The following is a 24,340-nucleotide window of genomic DNA, read 5'->3' as shown; positions in this document are numbered from 1 at the left end:
GTCGGCACGCCAAATGATTTGACGAACACAACATATCATAAACATGTTTGTGGCAACACATGTCACTAACGTAAGTTTTCAAAATGGAGAAAGCTCGTAGACGACCTAAAAATATTTTGTTAATCAACATGAAACAGTCTTTTGGGGCAGATTTTAGTTAACTTGAACTTTTTTCGCGCTAAAACGCGTGCTTTTTATCGTGACCTAATTTTTTGATTTCGGGAAACCCACGGCAACGGCATATACGGCAACCTGATATTGTATGAAACCGTTTGGATACTTTAGTCTAGGAGTGTGCACTGTGCAGCCTGTGGGAGAGCAACTATTTTATATGAACCAGTATTTGGGGGCTGGTCATTTTCGCACTAGTTTCGGGCAACATATATGCGACTCCGTGCGGTGTGCGCGCTGCCAAAATGAATGGCGGTGATAAAACATTGGAATAAAATAACCACCGTATGTTGGCCAAAACGTTCGACATTGATTTGCCGTTGTCCACTGTCCAGACGCCGAAATGACCGGCGCGAATAGTCCAGCGCCCGCAGCTTGAGCCGCACGTCTCAACAGAGACTCACAGATGAAGATGATAATTGTCGAAATGTGAATTTGGAATTGTGTTCGTCTCACGAAAGGATATATTGTTTTAGTTTCGTCTGATACGTGTAAGCGTTTGCAAGATATCTGGAGCAACGACAACCTTTAGGCCTACTGCTATACCGTGATCTTTGGAGCTTTGTAGACAAATCTAGTGCCAGACCAACCTAATTGTGACATCAATCAGACTTGCATGATACAGGGGTTGACATATTTTTCATCATCAGGCCATATCATCGTAACATTGTTGATGGACCCATCACTTATTGGCTATGGTACCGACCACAGTAGACTAGTAAACGACCAAGGCAACCACAGAAGATCGATCATTACACGCGACTAAAATTATATAGTATTTCTATATTGCGCTGAGAGTAAACGTGGACGGTATGGACTATGTGAAACTGTTTGGGAAAATACGTTGACCATTATCTCTCTATGTAAGCCAAAGCCTGATTTATGAATTTGTGATTACGTCGCACCAGATGTATTCAATCGAACATCGTCACTAACGCTCTCCGCGCATGTTCATTTTATGCAATATATTGAGCTATCTAACTAACCAAACAATCAAACGAACGAATAGACTGTAATCATTCAGTGACACTTACTGAGCGCAAATTATGAGTACACATTCAAACTCATGAACAACGAAGATGATGAAGAAGATTTAGGCGCATATATCGCACCAAAACGCAGTACGGTGATGTCGAAGTGGAACTGCCTTTACGATTGTTTTCGCTGATTGTGTCTCTCCTAGAATTCGTACGAAATGTGACTTTTACATAGCGTGAATAACGTATATCGCATTACCAATAAAGTCTACACCAGTGCTCTTCAACCGGGGTTGTCGTACACCCTAGGGTGTACCAGAATTTGCAAAGGGTGTACCACTCGGATGGGGTGTACAGGGGTGTACCAGATCCGAATTACAATTAGCCGATGGCTAGCTATCACAAAGACAGGTTTATGGGTCAGTACAGGTTGACGCACAGGTTAATGAGCAATATGGTATGATGTTACCGCAAGTGTAATACTGTACACCGCTTAATTGTGATGTCATAAGCAAATATTTCTCCTATTCATTCAGCCGTCGGCAATAGACCAATGGTTGGTTCCGTTTGGTGTTGGAAAGTAAGCAGTTAACAAACATGTGTTCAGCTAGTCCAGGGCTGGCCAACCTTTTCAGCCCAAGGGCCACAATCGATTGACGAACTATTGCGCGGGCCACTATCCGCGCGAAGCGCGAAATTTTTTTAAGTTCATAAGTCAATGCTATTGTCATTTGACTATATTGCGGGCCTGTTGTATATCTTTGGGATAAGTTTGCGAGGGCTGGGCTATTCGGCGCGATATCGAAAGCTGCGACCAGCATCCGTTAATCATTTTGGGCCCAGGTTTCATAGTCGACGGTCTTACTGCGAGCGCAAACGCAAGGTATATGTTGAACGACACTTTGTCTCGTAATCGCGAATATAGTTAGACTCAATCTGATACATTGGGTGTTCTTCAATTTTCACAAAAGGGCAACAATTTTAAAAACAAGAAATCGAGTGACAACATATTGCGCTGAACTTGTAGAAATTTTTTACCTTTGATAAATCTATCGCAAATTATTCTGCTTTATTGTAGTGTACGAAGATATAGGCTACCAATATGTGAATGGTTGATGGATCTGTCAATGAGTCGAAACTGATATTTTATTCATCACATCTCAAGTGTTGCAACCAGACTAATAAAATTTTTGGTTGGCATTGGAAGTTCACAATCTGTGCGATCCATTTTTGATGATATTAGAAATTTCGGAAATTACCTCGCGGGCCACTCAAAAACCTTCTCGCGGGCCACATGTTGCCCGCGGGCCACGGGTTGGCCGGCCCTGAGCTAGTCATTTGTCTTTTAGTGATTTTTGAGGAAACCGCCGCGATTCAGACTTCTTGAATCGGTACTTTCTACCCGACGGTAATAAATACCGCAATGCACATAAACGAAGTGACGTTGCCAGCCAGGGTCGAAACAGCTTCCATGTTGAAATCGAAACCCTTTTGTTTTAAAATGCCGATTTTATGTCCAATATTTCGCCATACATTTGCAATTTAGTATTTTGTTATTAGTGATGCAAATTAGCGACAATAGACTGTGTATAGCGGCATACGATCTGAGGTTACTGACATCTCTAGCAGCCCATGTGCTACTATCGACATGTGTGTGGTGTGGGGCAGGCCTGATACGCAGTAGGCTGGTGCGCCTGCCATCATCGCTGATCTGAATTACCGCTTCTGCAGCAGTAGCTTTACCTACTCTCTCCCCAATACTGTTACATTTAGGTTGATTATCGTTCGTAATGTCATGTTGTTTTGGGGCTGACACGAAATAAATTCAAATTTGCGTGGCGGGCGGCCTAACTGGCGGCGAATAGGCTCTGTGACCAAATACTATTTTATTCAAATCCAAATTTTTTGACGGCAATAACTCCGCTTCTACTGGTTGGAATTGAACCAAATTTGAAGAACATCATTTTTATAGACAACCTAATACGTTCATGGGGTGAACAGAAAAATTTCACATTTTTCGTTATTTATTATAAATAGAAACTTTCTTCTTCCGTAGCCATGCGGCTACTGGTTGGAATTGAACCAAATTTGGTATGTAGGCTTAAGTTAGGTAACCTAACAATTTTATCAAGTAGCCAGTACGACTTGAGGAAAAAAGTCATTTTTGAAGACCCCTAATGAACAGGGGTGTACGAGTTTTGAGCAAACGTTAAAAGGGTGTACCACGTCGAAAAAGGTTGAAGAGCACTGGTCTACACGACAATGTAGTGACTTCGCAACAAACGCACGAACTTTTTTCGGGAGTAGGGGGTTAAGGGGGGCGCTCGATACCTGATTTGCGGCCCAGGGGGGCGTTGTGTAAAAAAGTTGGGGGAACACTGATTTTGAACAACGGAAACAGAACGAAGATCAATTCTATTTATATTTCATTTATATTAACGACATTGTTAATGCATATTTATTCCGCACAATCCTATTTGCTGATGATACTCACCTCTTCATAACCTCCAGCAATGTCGATGATTTGCATGCATCTGTAAATAGGGAACTCCCAAAAGTGTCGAGATGGCTGCAAGCAAACAAACTAAGTTTGAATGCAGATAAGACCGAGATGCTCCTTTTAAATAATGCCAATCATAATTTCACTGTGAACATCAATCATAAATAAATCTCCATATGTGACTCAGCAAAATATCTCGGCGTCACCATTGATGCCAAAATGTCTTGGAAGTAGCATATTGAATGCACAATATCAGAACTAGCACGGTGAGTGGAAATAATGACCCGTCTGCAATCTTTGGTTTCTAGATCAATACTGCGAACCATCTACTACTCTCTCTTTTCCACTCTCACCTGCAATATGGAATCGTAGTATGGGGAAATGCATGCACAACATTTTTGTGCAGAATTTGAACCCTGCAAAACCGTGCGATAAGGCTGATCTCATCTGTACCTTTACGTACCAAATTATCGCTTTAGTAAGGCGGCCTTACTACCGTAAGCATCGAATTTTGCGAGTTGACGAACTATATCGCTTCGAAGTATCAAAAGTTATTCACAAATATTTTTCCAGTAGTCTGCCTCCTGTGTTTGATGACTTTTTCATACCTGCTAAAAATGTCCACTCCCATTACACGAGATCCTCGTCAAAGGGAAATATCTTCTTACCCCCACCCAATAGCAACCTAACTAAGAGATCTATCGACTACTCGGGACCTATCATCTGGAATGCATTACCACCACAAATCCGTGAATTGCCTTGTAATAGATTTTAAAAAGACCTACTTGATCACCTCTTGTCGTTATACTAACACTGTTGCCCTATCTCGCCCAGCAGACATTGCTTCATTGATCATTTGCTACCATCGTTTAATTTTTCTTTTATTTTCCTTATTTCACCTAACATTTTTTTTTACAGCCAGACTGTTTAGAAAAAAGTGTAGCCTACCTGTTTGAAGCGGGGGTGATCAGACCATAGTTGACCCTCAAGGTCGTATCGATCATTTCTATCTAATACCGAATACTGTGCATGCATATTGCATATTTTCTGTGCCACCGCCCTTGCCGTCTGTTGTTATGCATTTTGGTTGGATGAAAATAAATACTCTCTCTCTCTATTCTCGTCTATATATTTATTTGGTGTAGGCCTAAAGCCTGGGTTCTACTAAAAGCACACCGATGTGTGAAAACGACTGCGTGCTGTATAGTTGCCTGCCGTAGTATATCCGACCTAGACTTACGATTAACTTTGCTCGTGGTGCACCAGACCTTTCATGGTGATATGCACCACTTCATTTTTTTACCTTCTATATAATAATAATAATATCGGACCTAGAGGATTTCTGATACGCTTGTATTCTCAGCAACACCGCATATGCTTCTATGAAGCATGGTCATATTTCAGTATCGCAACCAGAATGTCGTCCCGATAGGTTAAGAACCACTCTATTTGAAGACGATTTCGAACAGCTGCTTTCTAATAGAATCTTTAAAGGGTGAATTAATCTTGCATTCATAAATACACTGCAGTTCTCTTCGTGGAACATGAAGCTGTACAGTGCGCACTTTTCTTTCGGTAACGACTAACTGCTTGTACTGCTGCAGCTAGATGATATAGCACAGCCAGCACTATAGCTGGGTGCTTGCTTGTATTCACGTAAGGCTCTTCGTTGCTTCACACATATAGGGGAATTGTCTGCCGCATTGTACCTTCCTCACCACCCTTCGCCTTGTGTAGAAAAGTCCACACTTTTGTGAAGTGGTGGGTAAAGTTGACGTGGCGCTTTCATCTCCCCATGCTGTGTTATTCTCTGTTGCGATTTCTCCATCCAACCACACCCAATCTCCACCTGATTGACGATTGTCCAAACCGATCCAAAATATTGGAACATCCCATATTGTACTGTTCTCCATTATTTCCCTGTAGTATTGCAATGGTAGTTTTCATTTATGGTGATTAGTAGTTTTAATTTGTGTCAGACCTAATTGAAAGGTTATCTGCATGTATTTCCAATTTTTAAGTAAACATATTTTTTATATGATTAATATGTACTATTTCACATTGCACTGCACCTAGACCAGAGCATCGCATTACTATATAGCAGAGGTGGTCAAAGTAGTCAAGAAAGCTACTCAAGTAGAAATAGAAGTAGCAACGAAAAATTCTACTCAAGTACGAGTAGAAGTACTTCTTACATAAGCAACCTAAAACTACTTGAAGTAGAAGTAGAATTGACTGACTTTAAATCTACTCAAGTAAGTAAGTAGTTTTGAAAACAGGTATTGTTTGTTCGCATGGACTGTCAAAGCTGCAAATTGAGCTATATGCGGAAGGTGCAGAGAGCTTGATGCATCCCAGGAGGTATCAATTTTTTGACAGAATAAGCATTCTTTCGCATTATGGGATGCAAATTATAGTATTGATATGGAAATGCGATACTAAAGCTTTGTTTACTACAAGACCCCGTTTTAGAGAGTAACATGGCTTGGCGCCCTGCGCCACATCATAAGGCTCCAAATTTAGGCAAAGAGCAATACGGAAAAGTTGTATCGGATACGGTTTCAACACTTTTCGCGATTTGGATACGTTAATAAAAAATATTGTGGATCGTAAAATTTATATTTAGTGTAGCTTTATTTTCGGAAAATAGAGACATTACTGCACTTGCTTTTATGCTTCAACATGTATGTTCTGCTGACAAAAGAACTGAAAGTAATTAGAACTCAAAGTATGATACTCGGAATTAAAAGTGAAATACAAATACCACTTCTAAAAAGCGGAAAATAAATTTCATGTCTTTTGTCCATAAATCATCAAAGGTGATCTAAAAAATCTGCTAAAACAGGTGTAACGTTCAAAAAAGCCGGATTTTCGAGATTAGCAGGACACGTCAGGGGCTGCTAGATTACGTTATGATAGGTTGCGAAACGGTAGTTTCAACGTTATGGTGGGTCATTTTTACTGTGGGCGCCAATGCGGTGTGAGGGGAACCAAGCAATCCGGTACCTAAATTATATTCACCGATACTTACGTAAAAACATATGTGTCACTCCATGACTACTGTGCGCGAAGCGCTACAAAATTTTTGTGCTTTACTTGACTTTCATGAATATTAAATGTTGGTACTCCGTGAAAACAGCCCCGAAAAGCCTCAGGCTATCTCTCGTATTGGGGATTAAACTATTTCTACTTGACAAACTGAAAATAGCGAAAAGTAAGTAAGTAGATCACAAAATATCACGAAGTAGAAGTAGAAGTAGAGAAAATCAAATCTACTTGAGTAAGTACCAGAAGTAGAGGAAAACTACTTGAGTACTTCTAAAAAGTAGAAGTACTTCGTTACTGACCACCTCTGCTATATAGTAACTGATGTTCACAAATACAATCATCAGAAGACTCTATACTCACTGTGAAATCGAATTATTTCGTATTGCTTCCGATGCGAGATCACCTCCCAGAATCTCACAGTTTTCTTTTGCGTCCTCATATGATAGCCGTGCATTGAAGACTTTATACCACATGCCATTTGAAGCAGGATACCAACCGTAGATTTCTAATGATTTCTGAAACTGTTATAAAATGAATGAGCATTGAACCTAAATAGTAAAGGCGTATAAAATATCCGTTTTACGTGTGACCAAAAGGCTACTCGAAACGGAGGTTAAATTTTCTGTATTGACTGAACATTTATTGCTGATTCAAGCAAAATGACAGAACGCACACGCAAGTTTCAAACCTTATGTCCAACGCTGTCGACTGAAGCTTCAAAATTGACGATGCGTGTAAATATTTGATTCATTCTTTCATACAAATCTGTAAATAAAACGGTTCCAAAATATGGAATTGGAACATTTAGAGCTGATTATCTCGGTCTTTTCATTGAGTCGGAGCCTTTTGGTGTGATTAATATTTTTTAATTGTAGACAATTAGCGGAAGAATTATAAATAACATTGCGGAAACAGAATGCCCGTTAGATAACGATTTATTTTAGGAGGAGACACTGATTTTCTTGCTGGTTCAGCATAAATATATTGGTGGCGATATCAGACCATCATGCGGCATGCCTCAATTAGAGTACAAATTGTATGCAGGGGCTATAGACATACTTGGGTCTATCAGCGACGTACGTCATTCTTGCTGGTGAGTATATCAGAATAGAAAATTCCTCCGAATAATGTCTCGCGACAACACCCACATACAGATTAAAAAAGTCATACCTCATCATTTGGTCTAGTCTTATTGGTGAAACTCACCTTCGTTCTTAGCTTTGATATCATCCGTGACCTAAATATGGAATACTGTTAAATAACGTTATGTTGGAAAAGTAGTTCAACATTTTCACATTAATAGGTTTGGAGATATGGCTCGGGCAATGCAACAAGAAAATATCCCTCTTTGCTGAACTATCGCGTAAGTTATTGACACGACACAATAAATATATCTAGCAGTATTTTCATTGGTATGACTAATTGGCTTAACCCAAATATATCCGGTCTCAGCATGTAGCCTATGAGCAGAGTAATTATGATATAATCAGACAAAATCAGATTATATTGAGGAGAAATATGTTCGGTAAAGGCAATCCACATACGAATGTACCTTGAAATACAGAGCCAATCCAGCGGCTGCCATACCGAGGGTTACTATTGCAGTCACAGTGAGAATCGCAATGCAAATTTTTACGCCACCATCTGACCTTGGAACCTTTTCCGCTTTTTCATAATGCGGATCGCCTGAAAATTAGTTTCAAAGATGAAACACACAGTGAAGTCTAGAGTCTAGTTATTTATGTCAATAAATTTGCGTCTTTAGGATGATACATCATATGAACCACGTTTTTGAACAGGGAATCATCCATCCGAAACCGATCTCGGCGATGTCATGGTTATACTTTTCAATCAAACAAGTAAGTTGCATACCGTTACTGGCATATTGCATAACACAAGAATGCATAATAGGATTTCAGATTGCAAATGCAATAACAGTAAAAGTCAATTTACCTGCTGCTGAAGGAAATGTAGTATTTTTAAAACTTCTAATGGTGGAGGCGTTGCCTAGTGAAGAATAGAAGCTGTCTGAGTTCGGAGAATACACTTGTATTGGCTCTTCGTATGTGCGACTGTGTGGTGTCTCGTCACACCTTTCCACTGTACGATAAAGTAATATTAATAATATACTTCAATACTTGTATTTCAAACAAATATTGCTAATATTATTAGTATGATGAGACTTGTTTGCATATACTAATTGTTAGTGTGTTTTTCTTCTCTCCCACAGTTCTGCATACGCGAGGTATCATGTAATATTTATAATTTCCTATCGTATATAAGCCGCACAATAATAGTTCGGATTTTAGGCTTCGTTTACTGAAATATAATTTCTCACCTTCCAACGAGTTCTGATATAATGACATGGCAAAATATTGTCCAATTCCAGGCAAACTGATGGTACTAATAGGAAAATAATTGTCGATTCCAACAATAACTGAATGGTTAAGGGCGCCCGGCGATTATTATATATCTGTAATTAAGGATGGTGAAAATTACAGGCTTAGACCATCGATCAGAAAATTGAAAGCACCTAATTAATGGATGGGAATACCGAGCGCATAATACAGATTATAATTCGGCGAGAGTGTGGTACTGGGAGAGGTGAAATCTACGAAAATAGTTCACACGAATACAGACCGAGCTGTTGGTAAAACGTCATTGCTACCACAAGAATCTAATTGTGTTGCTTATATCACTAAGTCATGGATTTCTCATCTCGCAGTGTAGCTACCTAACAAGATCCGACCATTTACGTCACGAAATTTCCGAGATTCTCCTAAGATATATTCACAGAAGAATACTCGTCACTGCGTGAACGGGGCATGCGATATGCAAAATGACAATCGCTTGTGATTGTGCAGCTCGCTACCGCATTGAGCCCTCGATATAGCCACCGAATACCATACTGTGTGGGTAAATCCATTCCGATTTTGGATAACGTGGAGGTATATACAAGATGAATGAAGACAAATTTAGTTCAATTCCAAATATAGAGCTCAGTTGATCTCCAGATCTCAGTCTAAGTCCAGGTTCATAATGCATATAGCTTTCGATTTCACTAAGTCTGGAAGATAAAGCTATAGCACAGGGCTGGCAGACTTGCTTCTTGCGCGGGCCGCATATCTAAAATCTTAGATTTGAAAGAATGCAAAAATACGAATTCGTTCTGTTACAACGAAATGTAGGCTATTGATTGCAGTTTACGTAAACTGTAGGGAGTGAAACAACACGAAAACTACACTCAATACACAATGCAAAATGGCCAAACGCATGTGCATTGCGCAATCATTAAAGAGCCGCATGCGGCTCGCGAGCCACAGCTTTCCCATTGCCCACCTCTGCTATGGCTATAGCTATTACAATCTATAAACGAAAATTTCAATTCGATCTCTGTGCCAATGTTCAAATGTTCCATTGTCAGGTTACCAAATTACCATTACCATAACCCAATTTCGCGACGTCAAAGCATAGCTTCCTGGTAGTGGGTTTTTGGAGGGGGCAAATGCCCAAGCGATCTCACACGTGCAATTGTACGTATACAATGCAAGTAGAGTCACATTGTGCAAACTCCCAAATTCGAGGGGATAAACGGTCATTTTTTCCGTTCCTGGCTATGTCTTCTGCTCTTCTGCTCGAAGTTACTTTGCAGTCCCGACATCAACCAGCCGAATCTGGAACTCCATTCCAGACATCAAATTTATTCAAATGTGTCGCCACGCCGCACAGCCGGCAGGCACCATGTAGTAGCCTACTCAACAAGGCGGCACTATACTGTTCGCTGAGACAGTCACCACAAAACCAACCAGAGGATAGTTGTTTAGTTTACTAACGCTACCCTCCAAAATCATCTATGCCTCGATATCGATTTCAAATCAACATCGCGAAGCCGTCCGCTCCGCAAGATTCACCACCAGACAGCCTAGTAATCGCGATAAATCTAGGAAACACTTGCTTGAGGCGTGAAATATGTATGGAGAAAATTACAATAAAATCACCACAAAATAAATTATTGCCGCTGCGGTAAGCATATATACTATATCATATTGCTGACGTTGTAAAATACTATATGTAATCTATGAAGCTCCGTTGTAAATATCTGTGTTATCAATCAATCGGTAAAACATGGTAGTCATTTCCGTGCTATCAGAAGGACACGGGATGATCTCAACTGATTATCAAATTATCTCATCACAAGGGTGTCAGACAGGCGGGTTAAATCAATTTCAAACCTTTGAAAGGTTACAACATTTAATCACAGACCTGCTTGATGTCTTTATTCACGGTAAAACCGTTAAATATACACGCAATCAGAGGAGCAGCTTCCCCCATACGAGAAATGTCGAGATTGAAGTCAATTTCCGTAATGCACTTAAATTGTGATTTCTACGCAATGTATGAATATGTTAGATTATAGAATTATTATTCTCTCAACTTCATACAGTCTTAGCGAAAAGATTGTGTATTTTCACCCGTGTAACTTCCCTGATTTACGGGTGTGAATATACGTCCATGCCACACGAAACCAGAACCCACCTCATAGTTATACCACTGTATAGATCGAGTACAACATTTTAATCCAAATTATGTAGACACGCAGGGACGCAGGAAGGTATGCACTTAGGCCAGAGGTCTCAAACACGCGGCCCGCCAGAGCATTTTGTGCGGCCCGCGACGACATTTTAGATTTTTATTAATTTGACAATATATAAGTGTCACATATATCTTTTCAGGTTATAAAGTGAAAATTCTCTCTTATATTGCACCGAAAGCCTTAAACTATTCACCAAACTTCACTAGCCCTAAACTTTTCACCAAACTTCACTATCACATCACTTGCAAACGCTACCATGCAGCGGAAGATTCACTATTTCGCCACATTTCCAATTCATGATGACAAAACCTGACCCTTAGACGATTCGTGACTGAAATTTGTGAGTTGGACTAGGACGCGACCTTTCTTAGAATTATTCAGACTCAGGCTAACTCGATGGCAAAATCAAAATGACTCGAGTGGACTTAGAGTGACTCGGAATGCCGTGAGCTTGTTAGAACCATGGACGCAACAAATAGTAATAGATTAGAAGGCCGCATAGCTTGGTATTTCGCTAACCAAGCAAGTAGTTATGGCAACCATTGGCAATCTGTTAGTTACTTCTTCGGTCGCTAAACCATGTTATTAAGACCACTTAAAGCTACCGACTACCGTAGTAGTACGCTCCAACGATGTAACAGGAATGGGCCGTTCGGCGTTCCGACATTTCCATCACTAGGACACATTCAGTAATATATTTATATTGTTTTTTTGCTCCTATATTTGAAGATATTTGGCCATGAGATAAATAGCCTACTTATCAGAAGTATACCCGAATCCTGGATTGGAATTACAATGCTCCACTTAAAAATCTGTTAAATTCAAAATATTCAGAGTAGCTGAAAAATTATAACCAGATAGCTTTTATGATGGCATCATACATTTGTCCACCCATATGGTGTCCATATCTTATAATTAATCTATATCAAGAACAACAATAATTCTATTCAAATAGTTATAAATGTGACGATTCTTTTCGTACCAGTCCTAAATTGATACAAGAGTAAATCACATTTTGACGATGTGTTTTTACTGTCAGTCTGCTGGATCGGCTCACTTTCAATAGGAAAATTCATTACCACCAAATAAGGCCTACTTGGAAAGACATAGAATACCCCTATAAATGCTGCGGCCCGCGGCGTCGTCAAAACCGGAGAACTGGCCCGCGAGCACATTTGAGTTTGAGACCTCTGACTTAGGCACTTAGGATTTGTGACTTATTTTTATTTGATTATTATTTTTATGACTTATTTATGATTTTTGACTTAGACTGCAGCAAGGCGTCATAATTGACGTGCATCATCATCATCAAAATCCGTTGAAGTATATAAATAGTATACAAACAAGATTACTTGTGTAAATAGATGAGCCTATACTGTGGACAAGTATAGCAGTATACTTGGTTGCTGATGGTGACCACTCCATTTGCGGGGTCTCTGGATTTAGGCAATACTGCACCCACAATTGGCTAGGTTTAAAAGTATTTATTACACGAGGAGTCTGTAGAACGGATATGATGAGCATGTTTCACTGGTCTCAGACACGTATTTTTGAGCTGAGAATTATATGCTGGGGGCAACTGCTGACGCAGACTATAGCATGTTTTTTTTTATTTATACTCCTAATCGAAGAGTCATCATCGCTGCTGGTAGTGGAACATCGTTTTTTCGTTTCTTCGATGTAATACCTCCATTCATCCTCTCCATCTGCCTTAATCGGCAATGGGACAATGTTTCATGGAACTGACTACTAAAGGAAACACTCAGATACCTATGTCCTAGAAGGGACACTCTCAACGTATGCTAGGAAGCTTCGACTACAGTTCGACGTAGTAATAAATAAGCACTCGATAGACAAGAATGTCATGTCGATATCTGTCCAATTCTAATATGTTGTTTCAATATTTCTGGTATTTCGTGATATAAATAAGTATATTCGAACTCGTAGCATATAACATGTAAATGCATGATATACAAAGAAATATTGAATAGCCTTTGTTGTATCATTAGTGTGGCATGTTTCGAATTTACATCATAGTCGGTTACACGTCCTTACACACGACACTAAAAATGAGTAGCTACTCAAATATCATCAATATCTGCACAACGACTGAGTCGCAGTGGTGCAGCCACTCCGTGTTGCAATAGATCGTTCCATATGCGCAATAACAGCTCAGCCGATACCGTTTTTACGTCGGTGAAGATCCGCACGATCCATCCTACAACAGACGATAAGGTTGAATTGCGCAAAACGATAGTGCAGCTTAATTATCTATTTCGCAGCAGTGTTGAATGTATTGGACCAGTATGATATGGAAAGCAACTAGACTCACAAAAACAATACTGCGCTGCCAGGTATGTTTAGGTTTACCAAAAATGATGGATCCTGCATGACAAATATCTGTTGCGTCTTCAAGGGACTCGAAATATGGTAGGATTTCGAATTAAAGTGGAAGGTAGCCTATGTAGAACATTTTGACACAACATTCAAACTGAAGCGAAAAGCAATTCACAAGTGGTTCGACTGCACTTCATCAATCTGAAGGGTATCGAATATCGAGGTACGCCTTTACGAAATGTTTGGGTAATATGAGCCGACCTCCATAAAGAATTGCCTTTTAATAACATCGACAGCGATTGAGCAAAAGCGACAAAATGAGGGGCAGAAGTTTCGAAAAGCGTTATGAAGCGATGTCGCGAGGCTTTGATATCACTGAGATTGATGAAGTGCAACAAAACATAAAAGAATCTTTTAGCTGCAGTTCGAACACGGCGGCTTTCTGAAAAAATGACAGCTGTCAATTTGTTTCACACTTCGAGCCACATCATATCGAGAGCGCAGTGCCCCTTTAGTTACATTGATGACGCGAACACAGAGCTAATCTGGATACTTGTAATTACATTAGGCCCATAGCCCATCAGTTCTATGTATGCATGCCCTACATATACGTTTCCTTGATTGGGGACACTTGTGTTATAGCAATTTTGACATAGGTGACCATTAAAAACTAGTTGAACTTCATATATTCACAGTACAAAGGGTTAGTATACGCCTAGTAGACAGTAGTGATGAACACATTGGACAGTAATAGGCACCAGCGCGATTTTCCTTGTGGGCCGTATATTGCACGCTGGTAAGTGATTGCCAACTCCTTATATTGATATACTTGAAGCCACAGTACGGATAATAAAATGCATCACATAGGATTCGCATATCGCATCTTAAGCTTTTCAACTTTCATACCTTCGCGTGTGCATTGGATATTTGCCAGATAGTGTTTGTAATCTCCAATATCCGTCAAAAGAACATGCTTCATCTGTTCTTCTAAAGTACAATAATTTCGTAAGGAATAAATCAGAAATTAGTTGCAGCCGCGCAGCACCGCGGTTATGCATGTACAAGTACATATTTATCAAAGAATACAATCCTGAACGGTATTTGGTAACGTTCGAGCGTCTCTTTGCACAATGCAGCAATGTGACCCTATACCATAAGTACTGCATCATTCTGAAGAAGTGGTTGACACTGGATAGGTTTGCATTACAATCGTTAGTGTCTGTCCTAAGCAGATAAGGTCAATAACGAAGTAGCCTACTACTGCTGTTCGAAAAACTCGAATGGGTTTTGACTACATCCAGTATAGTTACCCAAGCGCTCATGTTTTTAGAGTACTTTCACTTAGACTTATACAGATTCAGATTTTATCAAATATTTGGATGGATTTGTAAAACTTCATATTTTTTGTCTTGAATACAAAACGATTGACTAATAAAAATTCTGCGACGCCACATATCATTCGACTTTCTCAAACTACATACTCGAGTACTTCTATTCTATTACTTCTGTTTTCCACTAATACTTGAAATAAATTTGTGCTCGCAATTAGGTGGCTTTCGACTTAGTTTCCGGAATCGGATTTAATTTCAGTCTTGTGACCTGTTGACAAAATCACACTGTAGTTTCTCTGTTGACTAGAAGCAAAGTTAACACGCAGATAGGGTTAGGTTGTGCGCAATTATATAACCTGTGATCACAATATTTATGTGCGATCTGCCTAAAGCTGATTGCGATCGTTAGATAGCCATCACCGTCTATTCTGTACATAATCAAAAGTGTGATATCTATCATTTAAAAGTGAGCGTAATGCTGCTATGAGGGAATTCATACTAATTAATAATAATATTTTGCCTGTCTTTGCTGATTCCAAGTTGAAGTTTCCATTTTCATCAAAGTCAACGGCTGCGATCTCGTCCGCTGAAATTAGGAAAATGCGTCAATGGATTCATACTGTGAAGATATTTAAATGAAGATCTCTAGGTGACTTGGCAAATTCGGAGATATGTTTGTTATTGTGCGACGGCATTGGTCTCTTGCCGATACCGTAAAGCAATGAATTGCTCTGTAGGCTATTATACCATTGCGTCTACCATGCGAAAAGGGTACCGAATACTCATGTTCGTCATAGAGAAGGGGTGGCCAACCTTTTTAGCGAAAGGGCCACATGCGGTTTTCCAAACCATCGCGCGGGCCACTTGAGAATTGATGACCTTTTAGTTAGAGCAGTGGTTTTCAAACTGCGGCGCGCTCTCCCCTTGGGGGCATGAAAGCATATGCAGGGGGCGTGAAGCGTCCTGAGAGATGTGAAGTTTCTTGAACACGGAATGAATTTAATAAGGGCTGAAACTCTCAAGCTTAAACAACGGCAATATTCCGAATATATACTGTACGATTTTAAATGACATATAGTTGCTTTGCACCCCCCATACACCGACACTAGATTATGCACCGATCAGAATCTGTCTCTGAATTAGGAGTGACTGGTGAATGCGTGTAGGTGTTAGCTAATGCTTTCATGGCCTGTATGGCATGTGTACAGAGAGCCTAGAAAAACAAAACGTTATGGAGAAAGAAAATATTTCCTTATAGGCTCGTGCCACATATGCTATGTCTTTCGGATCTTAAATAAGAGGATTTAGTGGCTTAAAATGGGGCCGCGCGATTGTTTTTTTTCGCTTATGGCCAGGTACGCTTGAGCCCAGAACAAGTGAGGAAATAAGGCGGCACTAGACACCAAAGTCGCTAATATATGTACATCGTACGTGGTAATATTGAACTTGATTATTTGTAACGAATTATTCGACTGAAAATATTTTTCTCGCTCCGCTCGATTTACCTCCAGGTTCACCAGGTAGAGGTGAACGCAAGACTTATCTTACTACGCACAAAAATCGCTGACATATACGTAATGAAGACTTCGTGATTAATGAATTCGATCAATAATATCGGTACTTGCATATATATTCATATTGCACGTATTGCGGGTCACATTTCTACCATGGAATATCGTGTTTGTCTACATTTTGTATATCATGGAGTGTCCGGGCTCGGAAATGGCTGACGGCAAATGTCGGTCCCGCGGCTGAACATCTCTAGACAGAGTCATCCCAACGGCCTCAGGTGATACTGGTAATATTCCGTTCTCTCATAATCGAGAATACAGTTAGACTCAATTCTGTTTCTGAGACGCACGAAGCGCGAACAAAAACTAGTCAAGTAGGAGCTTGCATTTTTAGTCATCAACATCCAACTTTTTGCGGTTGAACTTGCAACTTCACAATAAATTACTTGGTAATTCATGATTGATAATATAACTAATTCCGAAAATTACCGCTCTGGCCACTCCAAACGTTATCGCGGGCCACATGTGGGTTGACCACCCCTGTTGTAGAGATATATATGCAGATAAATTTCGAAACAATTAAGGTATGGACAACTAATGGGATATCATTAACTCAAGAATGAATCTACTTACGGCCTTCATTGGTATGTCGGACATATCCATTCTTTCCATCAATCAAATGCCAATGAACATTCTTCCGTAGACCACTGAAACCAAAAATAGGCTTAAATTTGCATACGACGAACAGATATATCCGGCATCGTATACTTCGGCCCTAATACGCAGTCAATAACGCATTCACTTATACACTTAATATTCTTGAAGCTGGTATTTCGCAGCCTTATTGAGCACTGAGCACTGCTAAAAGCGGAATATAGCCTTCAAATGAAGTTACAACTCTAATTGCAAAAAAATTACTGGGTGCTGGGTTTGCAACCAGGTTGGGGTTCCCTGTTCCAGTCATTAGCGAGGGGGGCTGTATGTTTTAGAAACTTTCAAATTCACCGCAATCATGGAAGTGCAACAAATCTTTGCGACAAATATATTACTCTCACAATCTCGCATATCAACAATTATTTAATTGAAAATCGTTTGATTGATATCAGTGGAAGACTTTCCGACGGTGAATCTTTAGATAAATTTATTCACGATGACTCCCGAAATCAAAACCACACAGTTCTATCATAAATTATACAAAATAATTGCTTTCACATGTGAACGAGGAAATATGGCTAGTTTATATCTATCAATATATTCCCGATTTGATAGTATATATAGGTTAACACAGTTTAAACCAGGGGTCTCCAACACGCGGCCCGCGGGCCGCATGCGGCCCGCAAAGTCATATTCTGCGGCCCGCGACCTGATTTGAGATTTCAGAAAAAAACTAAGAAAACCAATTTGAAATGCTAAAATTGACTACAGTCTCAACTTGTTTTGTGTTGTTTCAAAATAAGCTATTCTCCTGTGCCCAACATCACTATTCGTCACTAGCCAAAACGGCTCTGGTGATGGCAACAGCATTCCATCAAGGGAGAATCAGCTGATATGAATGGGCATATTGCCTTGACTTGCAATGGCCCAAACACCGCCAAGACCAAGACGCATAGAAAACGGCTCAGGGCAGTGGTTTACAAACTGGGGAACGCGAAAGCATCAGAAGGGGAGGCGGAGCTGCGCTCAACTGAAAATTTTTTCGCGCTTCGCGCGATTTACCTCTAATTCATCGTTATTGCTCTGTGTATAGGCCGGAATTCATCTTATAGAGCTCTCTCATCATCAATCATAACCTTCCATGCCATCAAACTAGCCGTTGGGATTGCTAGCTTCCTGGTTGCATTTTGTGATATGACGATTTTTCAGTATCATAAAGGGGGGCGTGTCTAAAAAAGTTAGAGAACCACTGGCTTAGGGCTTTCCCACAAGATCAAACTTTACGTGGAGATGGTATGTCAGCTAGTAACGGATCTCCCTAGTCCCAATATCGACTCCTTAGTCGCTGAAAAGCGTTTCCACGTATCGTGCACAGCTCACAGTTCAAAATAGCTCAGCGTCGTACTGACGTAGAGTTTTAGAACGTGGTTGCCTATTTTAGATCGATATAGAATTCATGCGGCCCGCGGCCTCTACGAAATTTGAAAAGTGGCCCGCGACCCGTTTTGAGTTGGCGACCCCTGGTTTAAACAATGTTTTAAAACAAATGACTTTAAAAAATGTTTTTGTGTAATTATGCCCTGGTTGTGTAAATACTATGTTAAATGAGCCTACGGACGTTTTGCACTCAAAATAGTCGACGCATACGATGTGGGGTGGCTGGAACCCTCGAAATCGTCGAAACAGTTTTAGCACGCGGGTATAGATCATTGGTACGGAATGGGTGTTCAGATGATGATGACAGCCGACCGTAAAAATGCTGCATAACGATGTAGTCTTGGTTGAATATATTTTTGGTTTGTTATGACAGAGGTCGGAAGCCTTTTTCGTCGAAGGAGCCATATTTACCTTATATTTTTACTTGTCAATGCCAATCCACTGTGACGTCACAACTAAATGTTTGTGACGGCATGGATAAATAAAATCAATAAAAAGGTGTTTTAAATAAGGGCCTTGTTTTAAACATGCTTGTTTTAAATTGATTTTTGTTTTAAATGCAACATTAAGTATATATATGTTAAATGTTTTCGTATATATGCTTCAAAATGTCCCATACATAATAATCTATGTGATGTCGTATCCTGAGTTCCTTTAGCATGCTTGTTTCGCCGATAAGTTAGCTCGATTATAATGAAACAGAGAAGGTCTGCAGGCATTCTATCTACTCGCTAGAATAGGAGCAGTTCAAGATTTCGTCTAGTCTATCATGTGCTAGTATGTAATATTTATTGAAGGTATTTAACTAAGACATACTGACTTGTTGTAGATGACCTGTGCGTCATCACCACGTTCGCTCATGATGGATGGAAGCTGTTCGGCTACCACGCACGCAAAATTGAGAGAGGACGGATCGAAGGTCGTGATCGTCATATACCATGTTCCGTTGTACTGGAGAGGAAATTGTCGCAATGTAACGAGGAATATATGATATACCTATAATCTCTGTTAGGCACGGGTTGCCGGATAGCGAAGTAGCTCTTGGAATCGTAATGCGAGACTGCATCTCAAGAGTCTGATCTAAATGACGCGAAAAAGGGTGTGAATCGTGTTGGAAACAATTCCGACGCCACCAATGAGAAGAGCATCACGTACTCCACGTTGAAAACCTAAGAGGATATAGGGAGATTCTCTGACCTGGTCACACTGGATGCATCTACATAAGCCCGGATTTCAATAATTCTATTCCCTTGAGCTGAAACTTTTACAGGAATATTTGCCAACGATATGTATATTCCGCCAAATTTCGTATGTTAGCGCTTTTACCATGTCCGAATCGAACGGCTGGTAACGGAGAACTCGTATCGCATTCAAAGCTTCCCGACGATGCAAGGAGAATATCAAATACAATAAATATTGCAATCCTAGTTTCGGTGTATTTAACGACGACGTAGTAGCAATATAATCTCATAATTCAGAGAGCGCTCCATTTGTATAGGCTTGCCGATTTTGCACATTATTATTATCAAGCATAAAACGTGGTCCACTCGCTAGAAAATCAAGTGAGTTTGAGTGACCTTAATGTTGTTATATATAGTGTCAATGGCCATCACAACACCACACAAATTATGATGCAAGGAAGATATAAACGGGGGTTCGAAACGACTTCGTGAAGTCCATCAATGAAACTCCAACTTTGATTGAACATCAGGGGCAACAACTCGGTGCGCGCGGGCATCCGGTCGCTCCAAGGAACAGTTGCGTCTCCATTGGTGGCAGTAGCCAATATTCAAATGAGAACTTTGACGATCGAAGTGGGGAAGGGTGTCACATGAACAGCACTTGAACGTGGGGCTGTCGACCCTGGGGAACATGCGAACGCAGTTTGCTAGCGGAGGCGTTGCTCATCTTCGCCTTACGGGAGTCCGAAAGTTAATCTGGTTAATATTCGCAAGCCTCGCATTAGAGCAAAACTTCACGTTTTCATACATCCCGGTGCGGAAAGGTTCGATCCCAAAATACATATTTCTACTAGAAAACCCGCACACGCTCGTTTAACACCTCTTTACTAAAGCATAACAACGGTCTCCGACGGTGACAAGAAATATAGCATTCTTTTAAAATTGTGATCAAAATTAGATAAAATTCTGTAAATTATACGTGGTCAGACTATATCAGGTGGGCAGTTACAGTTACGGTTTTGAGCTCCCTCTGCCCTTCCCGAGTAATACCCGCGCCAGTTAGGAGCTTTCCGTAGAAACCGATGTCGGACATCTAGCGAATTTGTGTAATACTGAGGTCGGCTCGCTTTCATGATCAAGCCATATTGTGATATCTACTTTTCTGTGTGACTCCATTATCGGCTAGAACACTAAAAAATGTGACCAAAATGCACTAACTGCTTACAGAATAACGCGCGAAGAATTTTTTGTTGCAAAAAATTCAGCGAATGTCACATGTGCGGACGCGACCCAAATTTATACATGGGTCACGATCCATACTTTAAGAACCCCTGTCATATACCATGTTCATTTGTACTGGAGAGGAAATTGCCGTAATTTGATGAGGAATATCGGAAATGGGCATACGATTTAATCCCTACGGGGGCAGGGAAGCCTGATATGTAAGTATAGCTGTTGAATCGTGACGCGTGATCACAACTCAAGAGTTTTCACTGATCTAAATGATGCGTTCCACGTATACAACCTGAGAGGAAATGACCTAGTCATACTGGTTGTATCTAAATAAGCCCGGATATACAATAATTCTATAGCCTACCATGTAGGTAAAACTTTTATAGAATTATTTGACAATGATATGTATATTCCGTCAAATTTCGTTAAAATGTGCGCGTGTTTACCTTGCCCCAATCAAACGGCTGGTCCAGTTTTGGTAACGGAGCACTCGTATCGCAGGCGAAGCTTCCGGAAGAGGCAATGAGAACGCCAAATACAATAAATAACGCCATCCCAGCTTCGGTGCATGTAACAACAACGTAGCAATAGTATATGATTATAATTTAGAGCACTACATTTATATAGTGTTCATGGAACATGTCTATGTAATAGAACGTGGTTCCCTTGTTAGAAAGACAAGTGCATTGGTGTTACGTCATTGTTGTTATTTATATAGTGTGGTCACGTCTTGGTTTTCGGATGCATGATCCTATCATATCACAGAACAGAACGAGATTGCCGACTTCCGACGGTATAGGCTGGGTACCACACACATCCCAGCCTGCAACTTAAAATCAGAATAATTTTATTTGAATTTTCATCACTTCAAAACACTTGATTTTATTTTTGGCAGTTTTGAGATCATCATGAATTCGTATTTGCATACTCGGATTACCGATGTAAAACGCTGATGTATAGGAGTTTAACCTTTCATATCAAACGAGAGTCAAAACGTGCAGTATCCACTCTGTGTCATCAAACAGCGAGGGTAAAACCGAATTGAAAACGGTGTCGGAGAATCTATTCACCCAATACAAATCCAGCTGAATATGACGAAGACCAAGAGGCATCTCATTACAAGCAGCTTGTTTGTAGCGCGCATATAGGTGAAGACGAAGTGCACGGCTCTGGATTGTCTGCACTTTCACAAGGTGGCACATCGGGGCGAAGAAGTATGCTACCATCCCATAATCTATGACGATAGGGTAGCGCTGTTGCCAGTCAACCTTAACACACGATAAAGTAGTCGTTCAACACGGTCCGTGGACATATTAGCATGCGACATTACAGCATGCGAGACTTCGGCATGCGACAATTTGGCATGCGGCACTTGAGCATGTGGGTTAAATTACGGGTTAGGGGTAGGTTAGGGTTGGATTTATGGTTGGGTTAGGGTTAGGGTTTAGGTTAGGTTAGGCTAGGTTAGGTTAGGTTAGGCTATGTTTCGGCTTAGGGTAAGTTTTTGGGTTATACAGTCTCATGCTGAAGTGACGCATGCTGATGTGTTCCATGCTGAACTGTCGTTTTCCATTGTGTCGCATGCTCATATGTCGGGCAACCGTTCAACACATCGGGCTGCTCTGGTATATAATAGGGATGGTGTGAAAGTGAGTCTCACGTTCGCGTTCTGTGTGTGTGAAGTGAACCTCGGGAATTTTATAGAGGATCACGTTCACAAACGAACCTTAGTAGGTTCTGCACTGTGAACCTTTTCATATATTACAATTTTCACTTCATTATATAACATCATTGGTTGAAATTTATTGCATTTCAACTGCGAGCCACTATGCATGACGCTGGCAGCATAAAAATAATCAACACTAAACGAGCATGCAGCTTGACAATCTCAAAAATTTTACTTGCTTTGTTACGAAATTGTGCTCGAAATATCCAGCTTTCCGTTTGTGAATATTTAGTGACTCTCATAGTTTCTACTATGAGCTTGACCCGCAATCGCACAACTTCAAGAGCGAAATACATTACGAGTAGGTAGCCAGCAAATCATGCTTATTCAATCAATCAGTGAATTTGATAATGCTGTCTTATCTAGCAGGCGTACGGGGTCAATCTTGATTTCATAAGTATATTGTATCATAAAAACCAAATCCGTGCGATTGGGGTGTTGGCTACTGCTGTATATCTTGTTAAAGGTGTAATGTCGGTAGCAAGTACAGAAACCCGTTTTACACTCTGCTCAGTATCTACACAGCAATACTCAAACGCCGAATTCATTGTCCGGTCTGGCCTTGACCGTTAAGGCGTAAGCTCGTCGAAATTATCGGCGAAGCGACGGAAGATATTGATTTTATGGTATTATTATATCATTTGATTGTCCCAGTTGATACCTTTGGCGACGTTTAAAACGTCAATATGTACTTCAGCATTATGGCATTATGTGGCTCGAGTCGTTGCTAATAGATATCGTGTACGAACATTAATATTTGCTATCACTTTACTGAAATGTAAGGTTCGAATTAGCAATATGACGTCACGTGACGTCATGAGATTCACGTTCGCGATCACACAGAACCTTTCAAAAAGGTTCAAGTTCACACGAACCCGAACCTTTCAGAGGTTCACACCATCCCTAGCTATAGAGCATTCTGCTATACGACTTTCTACTGGCACGAACGCACTTTAAGCTTGTCCGTGTGGAATTGTTACAGATTTTAGCGGTAGCGATAACAGATCAAAATGTACCGCGGCATTGTATATTTTTGAAATACGCGGTCGTATCCTGAAAATCCCCGCATTCGATTTGATATGAACAAGTGCCGAAAATCCATTTCCACAGAGATAGGCGGCGGCGGATGTAATAATAACGCGCGACGCTTCCGACGACACCTTTGAGTATGATCGCAACATATTTGACATCATGGCCACGATGACATCAAAATTGAGATACACATTTTTAGTGAACATATCATCCAGCATAGTAATTTCTATGTAGCAGCTCGTCTTGAAGTTATGCTGGAATAGCGGCTGTGAATGTTACAGGAGAAAATGGATTTTTGAAATCAAATTTTTTCAAAACCCCAACAAAACATCTAAACTGCAACATGTTTGCATCAGTAGGCTATTGGCAATTTTGAAATTAAAATGAGTTTGCACAGTACAATATATCATCTCAGACGGCCCTTCTGTTTATGTGAAGTATCAAGTTTTTGTAGTTACGAAGCGAAACTGTCTCGTGATTTTTCTAATGTAAAAAGAACAAATTAGGTTATCAACCATTTTCCATATTTCGAGGTTTTGCGGACCCCCTGAAAATGCTTCGCGGACCCCAGGTCGAGAACCACTGTTCTAGACTGAAACACGAAATCT

General features: G+C 40.4%; 2 protein-coding genes across 2 annotated transcripts; both read right to left on the bottom strand.

Annotated features, from left to right (window-relative positions):
* Positions 1–4,987: 4,987 nt before the first annotated feature.
* On the bottom strand, positions 4,988–10,623 carry LOC145438796 (C-type lectin domain family 12 member B-like). The gene is made up of 7 exons (XM_080316143.1): positions 9,035–10,623; positions 8,650–8,796; positions 8,249–8,382; positions 7,903–7,933; positions 7,385–7,461; positions 7,057–7,217; positions 4,988–5,568 (listed from the first exon to the last, which is right to left on the bottom strand). The coding sequence occupies exons 1-7, from the start codon at positions 9,060–9,062 to the stop codon at positions 5,301–5,303; spliced, it is 846 nt and encodes a 281-aa protein (XP_080172269.1). The 5' UTR covers positions 9,063–10,623; the 3' UTR covers positions 4,988–5,300.
* A 2,557-nt stretch (positions 10,624–13,180) lies between these two features.
* LOC145438797 (uncharacterized) lies at positions 13,181–21,580 on the bottom strand. Its single transcript, XM_080316144.1, has 6 exons — positions 21,421–21,580; positions 19,381–19,511; positions 17,103–17,176; positions 15,479–15,544; positions 14,534–14,614; positions 13,181–13,508 (listed from the first exon to the last, which is right to left on the bottom strand). Exons 1-6 carry the CDS (start codon positions 21,526–21,528, stop codon positions 13,372–13,374), a joined length of 597 nt encoding a protein of 198 aa, XP_080172270.1. The 5' UTR covers positions 21,529–21,580; the 3' UTR covers positions 13,181–13,371.
* Between the last annotated feature and the right edge of the window lie 2,760 nt (positions 21,581–24,340).

Source organism: Botryllus schlosseri, chromosome 5 (genome assembly GCF_051294905.1).
Source record: "Botryllus schlosseri isolate E-star chromosome 5, Bs_hap1, whole genome shotgun sequence".
NCBI classification, from domain to species: Eukaryota; Metazoa; Chordata; class Ascidiacea; order Stolidobranchia; family Styelidae; genus Botryllus; species Botryllus schlosseri.
Note: the sequence above shows the minus strand (reverse complement) of the source record. Positions and strands in the feature narration are given on the sequence as shown.

What these genes read in the sequence shown, in the direction of transcription:
- LOC145438796 (XM_080316143.1), bottom strand. Translation starts at nt 9,062, where the DNA reads ATGTCATTATATCAGAACTCGTTGGAAG. An exon ending in GATTGGCTCTGTATTTCAAG is followed by an intron (nt 7,934 to 8,248) that starts GTACATTCGTAT and finishes TTCCATATTTAG; the next exon opens with GTCACGGATGATATCAAAGC. An exon ending in TATCAAAGCTAAGAACGAAG is followed by an intron (nt 7,462 to 7,902) that starts GTGAGTTTCACC and finishes TTTTATTTACAG; the next exon opens with ATTTGTATGAAAGAATGAAT.
- LOC145438797 (XM_080316144.1), bottom strand. Translation starts at nt 21,528, where the DNA reads ATGGCGTTATTTATTGTATTTGGCGTTCTCATTGCCTCTTCCGGAAGC. An exon ending in CCGACATACCAATGAAGGCC is followed by an intron (nt 15,545 to 17,102) that starts GTAAGTAGATTC and finishes TCCTAATTTCAG; the next exon opens with CGGACGAGATCGCAGCCGTT. An exon ending in CTTGGAATCAGCAAAGACAG is followed by an intron (nt 14,615 to 15,478) that starts GCAAAATATTAT and finishes ATTGTACTTTAG; the next exon opens with AAGAACAGATGAAGCATGTT.